This window comes from Salmo salar, chromosome ssa16 (genome assembly GCF_905237065.1).
Source record: "Salmo salar chromosome ssa16, Ssal_v3.1, whole genome shotgun sequence".
Classification (NCBI taxonomy): Eukaryota; Metazoa; Chordata; class Actinopteri; order Salmoniformes; family Salmonidae; genus Salmo; species Salmo salar.
The window spans coordinates 86,139,141-86,152,809 of NC_059457.1; the positions used below are offsets into that span (position 1 = coordinate 86,139,141).

Consider the following 13,669-nt stretch of genomic DNA (forward strand, 5'->3'; position numbering starts at 1 on the left):
GACCAGGGAAATACCCAGTATCCACTACTAGAGGACCAGGGAAAGACCCAGTATCCACTACTAGAGGACCAGGGAAATACCCAGTATCCACTACTAGAGGACCAGGGAAATACCCAGTATCCACTACTAGAGGAGAGGACCAGGGAAATACCCAGTATCCACTACTAGAGGACCAGGGAAATACCCAGTATCCACTACTAGAGGAGCGGACCAGGGAAATACCCAGTATCCACTACTAGAGGAGAGGACCAGGGAAATACCCAGTATCCACTACTAGAGGACCAGGGAAAGACCCAGTATCCACTACTAGAGGACCAGGGAAAGACCCAGCATCCACTACTAGAGGACCAGGGAAAGACCCAGTATCCACTACTAGAGGAGAGGACCAGGGAAAGACCCAGTATCCACTAGTAGAGGAGCGGACCAGGAAAGACCCAGCATCCACTAGTAGAGGACCAGGGAAAGACCCAGTATCCACTACTAGGAGAGGACCAGGGAAATACCCAGTATCCACTACTAGAGGACCAGGGAAAGACCCAGCATCCACTACTAGAGGACCAGGGAAAGACCCAGTATCCACTACTAGAGGAGAGGACCAGGGAAAGACCCAGTATCCACTACTAGAGGACCAGGGAAAGACCCAGTATCCACTACTAGAGGACCAGGGAAAGACCCAGTATCCACTACTAGAGGAGAGGACCAGGGAAAGACCCAGTATCCACTACTAGAGGAGAGGACCAGGGAAAGACCCAGTATCCACTACTAGAGGACCAGGGAAAGACCCAGTATCCACTACTAGAGGACCAGGGAAAGACCCAGTATCCACTACTAGAGGACCAGGGAAAGACCCAGTATCCACTACTAGAGGAGAGGACCAGGGAAATACCCAGTATCCACTACTAGAGGACCAGGGAAATAACCAGTATCCACTACTAGAGGACCAGGGAAATACCCAGTATCCACTACTAGAGGACCAGGGAAAGACCCAGTATCCACTACTAGAGGACCAGGGAAATACCCAGTATCCACTACTAGAGGACCAGGGAAATAACCAGTATCCACTACTAGAGGACCAGGGAAAGACCCAGTATCCACTACTAGAGGACCAGGGAAATACCCAGTATCCACTACTAGAGGAGAGGACCAGGGAAAGACCCAGTATCCACTACTAGAGGAGAGGACCAGGGAAATAACCAGTATCCACTACTAGAGGACCAGGGAAATACCCAGTATCCACTACTAGAGGACCAGGGAAATACCCAGTATCCACTACTAGAGGAGAGGACCAGGGAAAGACCCAGTATCCACTACTAGACAGGAGAGGACCAGGGAAAGACCCAGTATCCACTACTAGAGGACCAGGGAAAGACCCAGTATCCACTACTAGACAGGAGAGGACCAGGGAAAGACCCAGTATCCACTACTAGAGGACCAGGGAAAGACCCAGTATCCACTACTAGACAGGAGAGGACCAGGGAAAGACCCAGTATCCACTACTAGAGGACCAGGGAAATACCCAGTATCCACTACTAGACAGGAGAGGACCAGGGAAAGACCCAGTATCCACTACTAGAGGACCAGGGAAAGACCCAGTATCCACTACTAGACAGGAGAGGACCAGGGAAAGGACACAGTACCCAGCACCAGTCGTTCCTCTCCTGGGGGGTACTGGCCCCTAGTTTGATGTGTGGTTCAGTGGTTCTGGGTGACCAGGAGAGGCTGATTAGGAGCATATGTTATCATGGTTCAAGGAAAACAGCCCACCAGACCAGGGACTGCAGGTGTCTAAACACCCAGCCACCGAGTGATGTCTGTCGGCCAGGACAACCCCTCCTCCCCCCCACCACCTGGACCTCAGCTCCATTCAAGCCCCCTCACAGAGAGAAGGGCCTACTGCCTTCATTCACTTTACCAAACCACAGGGATACCTTCAGGCTCTGATCAGGCTCTGATCAGTCCCTACACCCGGACCTGAAACCCGGACCTGAAACCCGGACCTGAAACCCGGATCCTACACTCGGACCTGAAACCCGGACCTGAAACCCGGATCCTACACTCGGACCTGAAACCCGGACCTGAAACCCGGATCCTACACCCGGACCTGAAACCCGGACCTGAAACCCGGACCTGAAACCCGGATCCTACACCCGGACCTGAAACCCGGACCTGAAACCCGGACCTGAAACCCGCACCCTACACCCGGACCTGAAACCCGCACCCTACACCCGGACCTGAAACCCGGACCTGAAACCCGATGAAAACCTGTGGTTTGAGTTGAAGAGAGCAGTTGATAAGCCCAGATGAAGGATATCAAAGATCTGGAAGGATTCTGTGTGGAGAAATGGTCCAAGATCCCAATGTGTTGACCAACTCACAAAACATTTAAGAGAAAGGCTCAGTGCCCTTGTCCTTGCAAGGTGAAGTATTGAAAGGTATTAAAAACAGGGTATTAAAAATCATTTTGATCCCTACCTTTGAGAGAAACAAACATAACTTGTTAAACAAAATAACAAAATAATATAATTTCCCTTTTTGTTGCATAAAATAGATCTCACTATCTAAATGATTTACCTTATACAGTTTTTTGCTCATCTTTATCAAGGGTGTCAATAATTTCGGACCCCACTGTGTGTGTGTGTGTGTGTGTGTGTGTGTGTGTGTGTGTGTGTGTGTGTGTGTGCGCGCGTCACTCACAGTGAACGTGGATCCAGAGCGTGACACAGCGACCGCGTGGCTTCCCTTCTCCAACTCCACACACAGCTCCCACTGCCTCCTCTCCTGTGGGGTGGTGGACACCCTGAAACACACACACACACACACACCCCTTTCCCATTAGTATCAGTCTCAGAGAGGAAGCTGAATAAACAGTCAGCTCTTCCACTAACTGACAGCTACTCCCTCTCTCTCCCTACACCAGAGAACAGTCTGCTGGTCTGTTACCTCTCAGCCAACCTTCCTAACACAACTTTCATTAAGAAAGACACTTGAAATGAGCATGGTATAGATGAACATAATCAACAGCACCAACACACGTTTAGCTTTGGAACCAGAAATTCAAGAGATAGAAATGTTTCTAAAATGTTGATGGCTAACTATAGTGTTGAGGCTTTAATGATCATGTTCTCTGGAATACTCCACTGTAGAAGGATCTGTCTGGTTTATCCCTGCTCTGAGGGGGAGGGGGAGGGGGGGAGGGAGGAGAGAGGAGGAGTGAGAGGAGAGAGGAGGGGGGAGGGAGGAGGAGTGAGAGGAGAGAGGAGGAGAGAGGAGAGAGGAGGAGTGAGAGGAGAGAGGAGAGAGAGAGGAGGAGGGAGGAGAGAGAGAGAGAGGAGAGAGGAGGGGTGAGGGAGGAGAGAGGCAGAGAGGAGACAGGAGGGGTGAGGGAGGAGAGAGGAGGGGGGAGGAGAGAGGAGGAGGAGAGAGGAGAGGGGAGGGAGGAGGAGGGAGAGGAGAGAGGAGGGGGGAGGGGTGAGGGAGGAGAGAGGAGGAGTGAAGGAGAGAGGAGGGGGGAGGGGTGAGGGAGGAGAGAGGAGGAGTGAGAGGAGAGAGGAGGGGGGAGGGGTGAGGGAGGAGAGAGGAGGAGTGAGAGGAGAGAGGAGGGGGAGGGAGGAGAGAGGAGTGAGAGGAGAGAGGAGGGGGAGGGAAGAAAGGAGGGGGAGGGAGGGCTGAGGGGGAGGGAGGGAGTGAGAGAGGCAGAGAGGAGACAGGAGGGGTGAGGGAGGAGAGAGAAGGAGTGAGAGGAGAGAGGAGGGGGAGGGGGGAGGGGGAGGGAGGAGAGAGGAGGAGTGAGAGGAGGGGGAGGGAGGGAGGGAGAGAGGGAGAGGAGAGAGGAGGGGGAGGGAGGGAGGGAGGGAGGGAGGGAGGGAGGGAGGGAGGAGGGAGAGAGGGAGGGGAGGGGGAGGGAGGGGAGGGAGGGAGGGAGGGAGGAGAGGAGGGAGGGAGGGGAGGAGGGAGGGAGGGAGGGAGAGAGGAGGGAGGGAGGGAGGGAGGGAGTGAGAGGAGAGAGGGAGGGAGGGAGGGAGGGAGGGAGGGAGGGAGGGAGGGAGGGAGGGAGGGAGGGAGGGAGGGAGGGAGGGGAGTGAGAGGAGAGAGGGAGGGAGGGAGGGAGTGAGAGGAGAGAGGGAGGGAGGGAGGGAGGGAGGGAGGGAGAGGAGGAGGGGAGGGAGGGAGGGAGGGAGGGAGGGAGGGAGGGAGGGAGGGAGGGGAGGGAGGGAGGGAGGGAGGGAGGGGGAGGGAGGAGAGAGGAGGGGGAGGGAGGGAGGGAGGGAGGGAGGGAGGGGGAGGGAGGGAGAGAGGAGGGGGAGGGAGGGAGGGAGGGAGGGAGGGAGGGAGGGAGGGAGGGAGGGAGGGAGGGAGGGAGGGAGGGAGGGGGGGAGTGAGAGGAGAGGAGGGGAGGGAGGGAGGGAGGGAGGGAGGGATCTACCACTGACTGCAACTACAAAGACCGACCCCCGGTGGTTCATGAACAACAAAGGAAACGATCCGAACAAGAAAGAAGAAAACGTGGCCAGATGTTGAGACAGATGGCAGAGCTGACAGAGAGAATCAAGTCTAACAGTTTGACCAGCAGACTGCTACACCACGCTAGGATACAGCTCTGTTAACTGGTGACATATTGCAGAACTGAGCCGGTGCTACAAGCAATGGAACATGTAAAACACTGGTTTAAACACACAACACAATAATAAACTCAGTAAAAACAGACAATGGACATTCAGATACAGTGAAACAGCACAATAATTAACACATGGGGAACAATGAGAGCTCTAGCTCTTTCTGATGTCAACTAGAACCTCTTGGTGTTTTTACCTCCTCTCTGTTTGATTTAACCAGGTAAGTCATTGAGAACACATCGATTACAATATCAACCTGACCAAGACGGTGCTTTATCTAAATGATATTCCAGTACCAATTCATACAAGAATTTCCCTCAGTTATTTTAATTGATTTAATTTACCTGAGATTACCCAGGAACCTCTGGGAGCGGAGCTGTGCCGAGACGTAGAGAGCGGCTGCGGTGGCGACGAGCTCCCTGCGACCCTCGGAGGTCAGCTGGTGACCTTTGAACCCCTCTGGGTATTCCTCTGGCAGGAAGTTAGTGGTGATGTCACCAGAGATGAAGCGAGGGTGGGTGATGATCTCCCTGAGCAGGGGGATGTTGTGGGTCACACCTGGACAGTCACACAGGAACAACAGTCAGAGACAGGTAGAGATCAGACCCCTGGACAGTCACACACACAGGAACAACAGTCAGAGACAGGTAGAGATCAGAACCCTGGACAGTCACACACACAGGAACAACAGTCAGAGACAGGTAGAGATCAGAACCCCTGGACAGTCACACACAGGAACAACAGTCAGAGACAGGTAGAGATCAGAACCCTGGACAGTCACACACACAGGAACAACAGTCAGAGACAGGTAGAGATCAGAACCCTGGACAGTCACACACAGGAACAACAGTCAGAGACAGGTAGAGATCAGACCCCTGGACAGTCACACACAGGAACAACAGTCAGAGACAGGTAGAGATCAGAACCCTGGACAGTCACACACACAGGAACAACAGTCAGAGACAGGTAGAGATCAGAACCCTGGACAGTCACACACACAGGAACAACAGTCAGAGACAGGTAGAGATCAGACCCCTGGACAGTCACACACACAGGAACAACAGTCAGAGACAGGTAGAGATCAGAACCCTGGACAGTCACACACACAGGAACAACAGTCAGAGACAGGTAGAGATCAGAACCCTGGACAGTCACACACACAGGAACAACAGTCAGAGACAGGTAGAGATCAGAACCCTGGACAGTCACACACACAGGAACAACAGTCAGAGACAGGTAGAGATCAGACCCCTGGACAGTCACACACACAGGAACAACAGTCAGAGACAGGTAGAGATCAGAACCCTGGACAGTCACACAGGAACAACAGTCAGAGACAGGTAGAGATCAGAACCCTGGACAGTCACACACACAGGAACAACAGTCAGAGACAGGTAGAGATCAGAACCCTGGACAGTCACACAGGAACAACAGTCAGAGACAGGTAGAGATCAGAACCCTGGACAGTCACACACAGGAACAACAGTCAGAGACAGGTAGAGATCAGACCCCTGGACAGTCACACACACAGGAACAACAGTCAGAGACAGGTAGAGATCAGAACCCTGGACAGTCACACACACAGGAACAACAGTCAGAGACAGGTAGAGATCAGACCCCTGGACAGTCACACACACAGGAACAACAGTCAGAGACAGGTAGAGATCAGAACCTCTACATGTGTGTAGCTCTACAGAAAATGTCAGAGTCTTGAGGTACTGAAGATGCTTCCAGAAAGATATAACACCCAACAGTGTGTGTGTGTTTGTGTGTGTGTCTTACCTCTGATGACGTAGTTATCCAGAGCGTCCTCCATCCTCTGCAGGGCTTCAGCGCGCGTGGCGCCATAGGTCACCAGCTACGGCGAGCACAAAGGGACATTCACATTATAGATCAGTAAAACATATTGGAAAGGGCAATGTGATTGTGTTGGGCAGTTTGAGGGAGAACACAGCAGCTAACCTTGGAGATCATTGGGTCATAGTAGATACTGATGTCACTTCCTTCTTGGATGCCACTGTCCACACGCACCTGACAGAGGAGACTACATGTCAGTATGAATACATGTCAGTATGACTACATGTCAGTATGACTACATGTCAGTATGAATACACTGTCACCTGACAGAGAAGACTACATGTCAGTATGAATACATGTCAGTATGACTACATGTCAGTATGACTACATGTCAGTATGAATACACTGTCACCTGACAGAGGAGACTACATGTCAGTATGACTACATGTCAGTATGAATACACTGTCACTTGACAGAGGAGACTACATGTCAGTATGACTACATGTCAGTATGACAGAGAGGTCAACACATCACGTCTTCAGCAGAAATAACAGAGAGGTCAACACATCACGTCTTCAGCAGAAATAACAGAGAGGTCAACACATCACGTCTTCAGCAGAAATAACAGAGAGGTCAACACATCACGTCTTCAGCAGAAATAACAGAGAGGTCAACACATCACGTCTTCAGCAGAAATAACAGAGAGGTCAACACACATCACGTCTTCAGCAGAAATAACAGAGAGGTCAACACATCACGTCTTCAGCAGAAATAACAGAGAGGTCAACACACATCACGTCTTCAGCAGAAATAACAGAGAGGTCAACACATCACGTCTTCAGCAGAAATAACAGAGAGGTCAACACATCACGTCTTCAGCAGAAATAACAGAGAGGTCAACACATCACGTCTTCAGCAGAAATAACAGAGAGGTCAACACACATCACGTCTTCAGCAGAAATAACAGAGAGGTCAACACATCACGTCTTCAGCAGAAATAACAGAGAGGTCAACACACATCACGTCTTCAGCAGAAATAACAGAGAGGTCAACACATCACGTCTTCAGCAGAAATAACAGAGAGGTCAACACATCACGTCTTCAGCAGAAATAACAGAGAGGTCAACACATCACGTCTTCAGCAGAAATAACAGAGAGGTCAACACACATCACGTCTTCAGCAGAAATAACAGAGAGGTCAACACATCACGTCTTCAGCAGAAATAACAGAGAGGTCAACACATCACGTCTTCAGCAGAAATAACAGAGGTCAACACGCATCACGTCTTCAGCAGAAATAACAGAGAGGTTAACACATCACATCTTCAGCAGAAATAACAGAGAGGTCAACACATCACGTCTTCAGCAGAAATAACAGAGAGGTCAACACATCACGTCTTCAGCAGAAATAACAGAGAGGTTAACACATCACGTCTTCAGCAGAAATAACAGAGAGGTTAACACATCACGTCTTCAGCAGAAATAACAGAGAGGTCAACACATCACGTCTTCAGCAGAAATAACAGAGAGGTCAACACATCACGTCTTCAGCAGAAATAACAGAGAGGTCAACACACATCACGTCTTCAGCAGAAATAACAGAGAGGTCAACACATCACGTCTTCAGCAGAAATAACAGAGAGGTCAACACGCATCACGTCTTCAGCAGAAATAACAGAGAGGTTAACACATCACATCTTCAGCAGAAATAACAGAGAGGTCAACACATCACGTCTTCAGCAGAAATAACAGAGAGGTCAACACATCACGTCTTCAGCAGAAATAACAGAGAGGTCAACACATCACGTCTTCAGCAGAAATAACAGAGAGGTCAACACATCACGTCTTCAGCAGAAATAACAGAGAGGTCAACACATCACGTCTTCAGCAGAAATAACAGAGAGGTTAACACATCACGTCTTCAGCAGAAATAACAGAGAGGTTAACACATCACGTCTTCAGCAGAAATAACAGAGAGGTCAACACATCACGTCTTCAGCAGAAATAACAGAGAGGTCAACACATCACGTCTTCAGCAGAAATAACAGAGAGGTCAACACACATCACGTCTTCAGCAGAAATAACAGAGAGGTCAACACATCACGTCTTCAGCAGAAATAACAGAGAGGTCAACACGCATCACGTCTTCAGCAGAAATAACAGAGAGGTCAACACATCACGTCTTCAGCAGAAATAACAGAGAGGTCAACACATCACGTCTTCAGCAGAAATAACAGAGAGGTCAACACATCACGTCTTCAGCAGAAATAACAGAGAGGTCAACACATCACGTCTTCAGCAGAAATAACAGAGGTCAACACATCACGTCTTCAGCAGAAATAACAGAGAGGTCAACACATCACGTCTTCAGCAGAAATAACAGAGAGGTCAACACATCACGTCTTCAGCAGAAATAACAGAGAGGTTAACACATCACGTCTTCAGCAGAAATAACAGAGAGGTCAACACATCACGTCTTCAGCAGAAATAACAGAGAGGTCAACACATCACGTCTTCAGCAGAAATAACAGAGAGGTCAACACAGAACAAAGTGTGCATGTGACTCACTTTTGGGAGGTTGATGGGTTCCTGGTACTGTGACAGGCGTCCAATGGAGGGCAGACCAAAGGACTTATAGGGGTCCTGGAGAAGGAGAAATATCACCTATGCTTTATAACTGGTTATAACTGCCTAATAAACTCAACCTCTATAACACACAGGAAGTGTCCAGAAGACAGTGGGGACCCAGAAACAGTTTTGTAGAGAGAAGTGACACATTCACTAGCCAGCAGAAGGGCCATGGTTCACCTTATTCACTTTAAGGTACAAAGCAGAACAAGTGTTCAGTGTGCCCACCTCAGCATAGACTCTGCTCTCTATAGCCCAGCCGTTGATGGGGATGTCTTCCTGTTTGTGTAGCAGAGGGAAACCCTTGGCCACCCGGATCATCTGCTGCACCAGGTCCAGACCAGTGATACACTCTGTGATTGGATGCTCCACCTGAACGGGGAAAAGGTCAGCGGTCAGTCAACCACTCAGAGGGGAGGACTGGGTTGATTACAGGAAGTCACTTGGCAAGTGTCTGACTGTCGTGTACAGAAAAACACACAAAGACAAAACTACAGCTTTCTTCCCATCGCCCCACCTGAAGGCGAGTGTTCATCTCCAGGAAGTAGAAGTTCTTGTTGGAATCCACCAAGAACTCTACGGTCCCGGCAGAGGAGTACTGGACTGCTTTAGCCAGCTGTACTGCTTGCTCCCCCATCGCACGACGTGTGTCTGGGTCCAGAAACGTACTGCAGAGAGGACAGAAAACAGAAAACTTAGAGCCCAAGACATTTCTTTTTTTAAATGTAACCTTTATTTAACTAGGCAAGTCAGTTGAGAACAAACCCTAACTCTTATTTACAATGACGGCCTACACCGGCCAAACCCGGACGACGCTGGGTCAATTGTGCGACGCCCTATGGGACTCCCAATCACGGCAGGATGTGACGCAGCCTGGATTTGAACCAGGGACTGCAGTGACGCCTCTTACACTGAGATGCAGTGCCTTAAAGCGCTGCGCCACTCGGCAGCCCACTTGGCAGCCCACTCGGCAGCCCACTCGGGACATACACCAATGGATAAGTTAAAGGTGAAAACATTGACCCCTGACCTTGGAGCCTCCTCCACCACCTTCTGGTTCCTCCTCTGGATAGAACACTCCCTCTCGTTCAGCCACAGAGCATTACCATGCTTATCAGCCAGGACCTGGATCTCAATGTGTCTGGGGTTGTCTACGAACTTCTCTATCAGCAGACGGTCGTCTCCGAAACTAGATGCAGCCTCCTGTGAGGACAAACGAAAACCTTCCCTGGGAAAGACAGAAGGGAAACGGTTTATAAGCCTCATTAAATATCTAAAGTCTATAAATATCTTATTGCCATTTACTACACAGCGTAGAGACGTATAACTAATTGTATAATTAAAATGCTTTTATTATATTTTAATTGCATTTATTACAGCAATAACAAATCTCACCTGGTCTCGTCATCGTTCCAGGCGATCCTCATGCCTTTCCCCCCTCCTCCTGCTGAGGCCTTGATCATCACCGGGTAGCCTGATCAACAACACAATATGACCCGGGTAGCCTGATCAACAACCCAATATGACCCGGGTAGCCTGATCAACAACCCAATATGACCCGGGTAGCCTGATCAACAACCCAATATGACCCGGTAGCCTGATCAACAACCCAATATGACCCGGGTAGCCTGATCAACAACCCAATATGACCCGGGTAGCCTGATCAACAACCCAATATGACCCGGTAGCCTGATCAACAACACAATATGACCCGGGTACCCTGATCAACAACACAATATGACCCGGTAGCCTGATCAACAACACAATATGACCCGGTAGCCTGATCAACAACACAATATGACCCGGTAGCCTGATCAACAACACAACATGACCGGGTAGCCTGATCAACAACACAACATGACCGGGTAGCCTGATCAACAACACAACATGACCCGGTAGCCTGATCAACAACCCAACATGACCCGGTAGCCTGATCAACAACACAACATGACCGGGTAGCCTGATCAACAACACAACATGACCGGGTAGCCTGATCAACAACACAACATGACCGGGTAGCCTGATCAACAACACAACATGACCGGGTAGCCTGATCAACAACACAACATGACCGGGTAGCCTGATCAACAACACAACATGACCGGGTAGCCTGATCAACAACACAATATGACCGGGTAGCCTGATCAACAACACAATATGACCGGGTAGCCTGATCAACAACACAATATGACCGGGAAGCCTGATCAACAACACAACATGACCGGGTAGCCTGATCAACAACACAACATGACCGGGTAGCCTGATCAACAACACAATATGATCGGGTAGCCTGATCAACAACACAATATGATCGGGTAGCCTGATCAACAACACAATATGACTGGGTAGCCTGATCAACAACACAATATGACCCGGGTAGCCTGATCAACAACACAATATGACCCGGGTAGCCTGATCAACAACACAATATGATCGGGTAGCCTGATCAACAACACACTATGAAAATTCTGCATGGAGGCCAAGCAAATCTTTTTTTAATTAATGAATGGAATTCTGATTCACTTACCGATCTCTCCTGCAATCTTCACAGCGTCCTCCACGTTCTGAGACAGGAGACAGAGTTGTAAGTTCCACCAACCACAAGCAGAGGGGGGGATTTCCCTCATCTCCTTAACCATCCCTTTGTTTCTCTGCGTCTCCCCGTCTGTCTGCGTCTGCCTGCCTGTCTCTCTGCCTGCCTGTCTCCCTGCCTGCCTGCCTGTTTCCCTGCCTGCCTGTCTGCCTGTTTCCCTGCCTGCCTGTCTGCCTGTTTCCCTGCCTGCCTGTCTGCCTGTTTCCCTGCCTGCCTGTCTGCCTGTTTCCCTGCCTGCCTGTCTGCCTGTTTCCCTGCCTGCCTGTCTGCCTGTTTCCCTGCCTGCCTGTCTGCCTGTTTCCCTGCCTGCCGGTCTGTCTCTCTGCCTGCCGGTCTGTCTCTCTGCCTGCCGGTCTGTCTCTCTGCCTGCCGGTCTGTCTCTCTGCCTGCCGGTCTGTCTCTCTGCCTGCCGGTCTGTCTCTCTGCCTGCCGGTCTGTCTCTCTGCCTGCCGGTCTGTCTCTCTGCCTGCCGGTCTGTCTCTCTCCCTGCCGGTCTGTCTCCCTGCCTGCCGGTCTCTCTCCCTGCCGGTCTGTCTGTCTACCCCATCAATCATGCCCAGGGGCAGCAAAGGTAGAAGAGATCACCCATCAGAGGTGTTGTTGCCCCCCTGGCCTGTGACAGCTATGTGACAACAACCATCTTTATCTATTTATCTACTAGCCATCAGCAGGCGAAGTGTTAAACATGGCCCACACAGCTCTATTAGGACCATCAATGTATACAGAGGAGAGGGGAAGAGCAGGAGAGGAGAGAGAGGGGAGAAAGAAGGGAAGATTGAGTGAGAGAGACAGAGAGAGAGATAGGCTGAGGAAAGAGAGGGGGGAGACGAGAGAGATGGGAGAGGAGAGAAGAAGAGAAGGAGGAGAGAAGAGGGGGTAGAAAGAGGGGGAGAGGAGAGTGGAAGAGCAGGAGGAGAGGGGGAAAGGAGAGAAAGAAGGGAAGATTGAGAAAGAGAAAGGCAAAAGGCTGAGGAGAGAGGGGGTAGAGGAGAGAGAGATGGGGAGAAGAGAGATGGAGATAGAGTGAGGGAAAGAGAGAGGGGGTAGAGGAGAGAGAGAGATGAGAAGAGAGATGGAGATAGAGTGAAGGAAGGAGAGAGCGGGAGATGAGAAGAGAGATGGAGATAGAGTGAAGGAAGGAGAGAGGGGGTAGAGGAGATGGAGGAAAACAAATGCCAGTGTGTAGAATGAGGGATAATGAAGAAGACCAGATCTGAGTGATATTGTTAAATGCAGATCAAGTTTGATTTGTTGCCAGGATGATCATATGCTTGCAGAAAGTTGTTGCCAGGACAACCATGTTGACGGTATAGCTCACCTCGACGACCCCGTCGAACCCGGGGATGACGTTGACATTGGCTGCCTTGGCAAGGAGCTTGCTCTCGATCTTGTCGCCCATGGCATGGATGGCGTGGGTGTCCGGTCCTATGAACACCACGTCTTCTGCAGCCTGCAGGAGACCAACAACATCACCACCACATCAGAGAACAACCTACACTGGAACCATTCAGACAGACAATCACACCTGCTACCTATACCAACCTACACTGGAACCATCCAGACAGACAATCACACCTGCTACCTATACCAACCTACACTGGAGACCATCCAGACAGACGAATCACAGCTGCTACCTATACCAACCTACACTGGAACCATCCAGACAGACAATCACACCTGCTACCTATACCAACCTACACTGGAACCATTCAGACAGACAATCACACCTGCTACCTATACCAACCTACACTGGAACCATCCAGACAGACAATCACACCTGCTACCTATACCAACCTACACTGGAACCATCCAGACAGACAATCACACCTGCTACCTATACCAACCTACACTGGAACCATCCAGACAGACAATCACACCTGCTACCTATACCAACCTACACTGGAACCATCCAGACAGACAATCACACCTGCTACCTATACCAACCTACATAATGAACAGACCTGGGTCAGTATAGAGCTGCTACCTATACCAACCTACACTGGAACCATCCAGACAGACAATCACACCTGCTACCTAT

General features: G+C 50.3%; 1 protein-coding gene across 1 annotated transcript in view; it reads right to left on the reverse strand.

Moving 5' to 3' along the window:
• LOC106574926 (propionyl-CoA carboxylase alpha chain, mitochondrial) overlaps window positions 1-13,669 on the reverse strand; it is a 57,310-nt gene that overhangs the window by 14,085 nt on the left and 29,556 nt on the right. The window contains exons 7-17 of the mRNA XM_045698364.1: window positions 12,950-13,081; window positions 11,566-11,602; window positions 10,434-10,512; window positions 10,069-10,266; window positions 9,556-9,706; window positions 9,267-9,410; window positions 8,979-9,053; window positions 6,576-6,644; window positions 6,396-6,471; window positions 4,958-5,171; window positions 2,695-2,797 (exon numbers count right to left, since the gene is read on the reverse strand). Of these exons, the coding sequence (XP_045554320.1) occupies window positions 2,695-2,797; window positions 4,958-5,171; window positions 6,396-6,471; window positions 6,576-6,644; window positions 8,979-9,053; window positions 9,267-9,410; window positions 9,556-9,706; window positions 10,069-10,266; window positions 10,434-10,512; window positions 11,566-11,602; window positions 12,950-13,081 (1,278 nt within the window). The remainder of the gene's footprint in view (window positions 1-2,694; window positions 2,798-4,957; window positions 5,172-6,395; window positions 6,472-6,575; window positions 6,645-8,978; window positions 9,054-9,266; window positions 9,411-9,555; window positions 9,707-10,068; window positions 10,267-10,433; window positions 10,513-11,565; window positions 11,603-12,949; window positions 13,082-13,669) is intronic.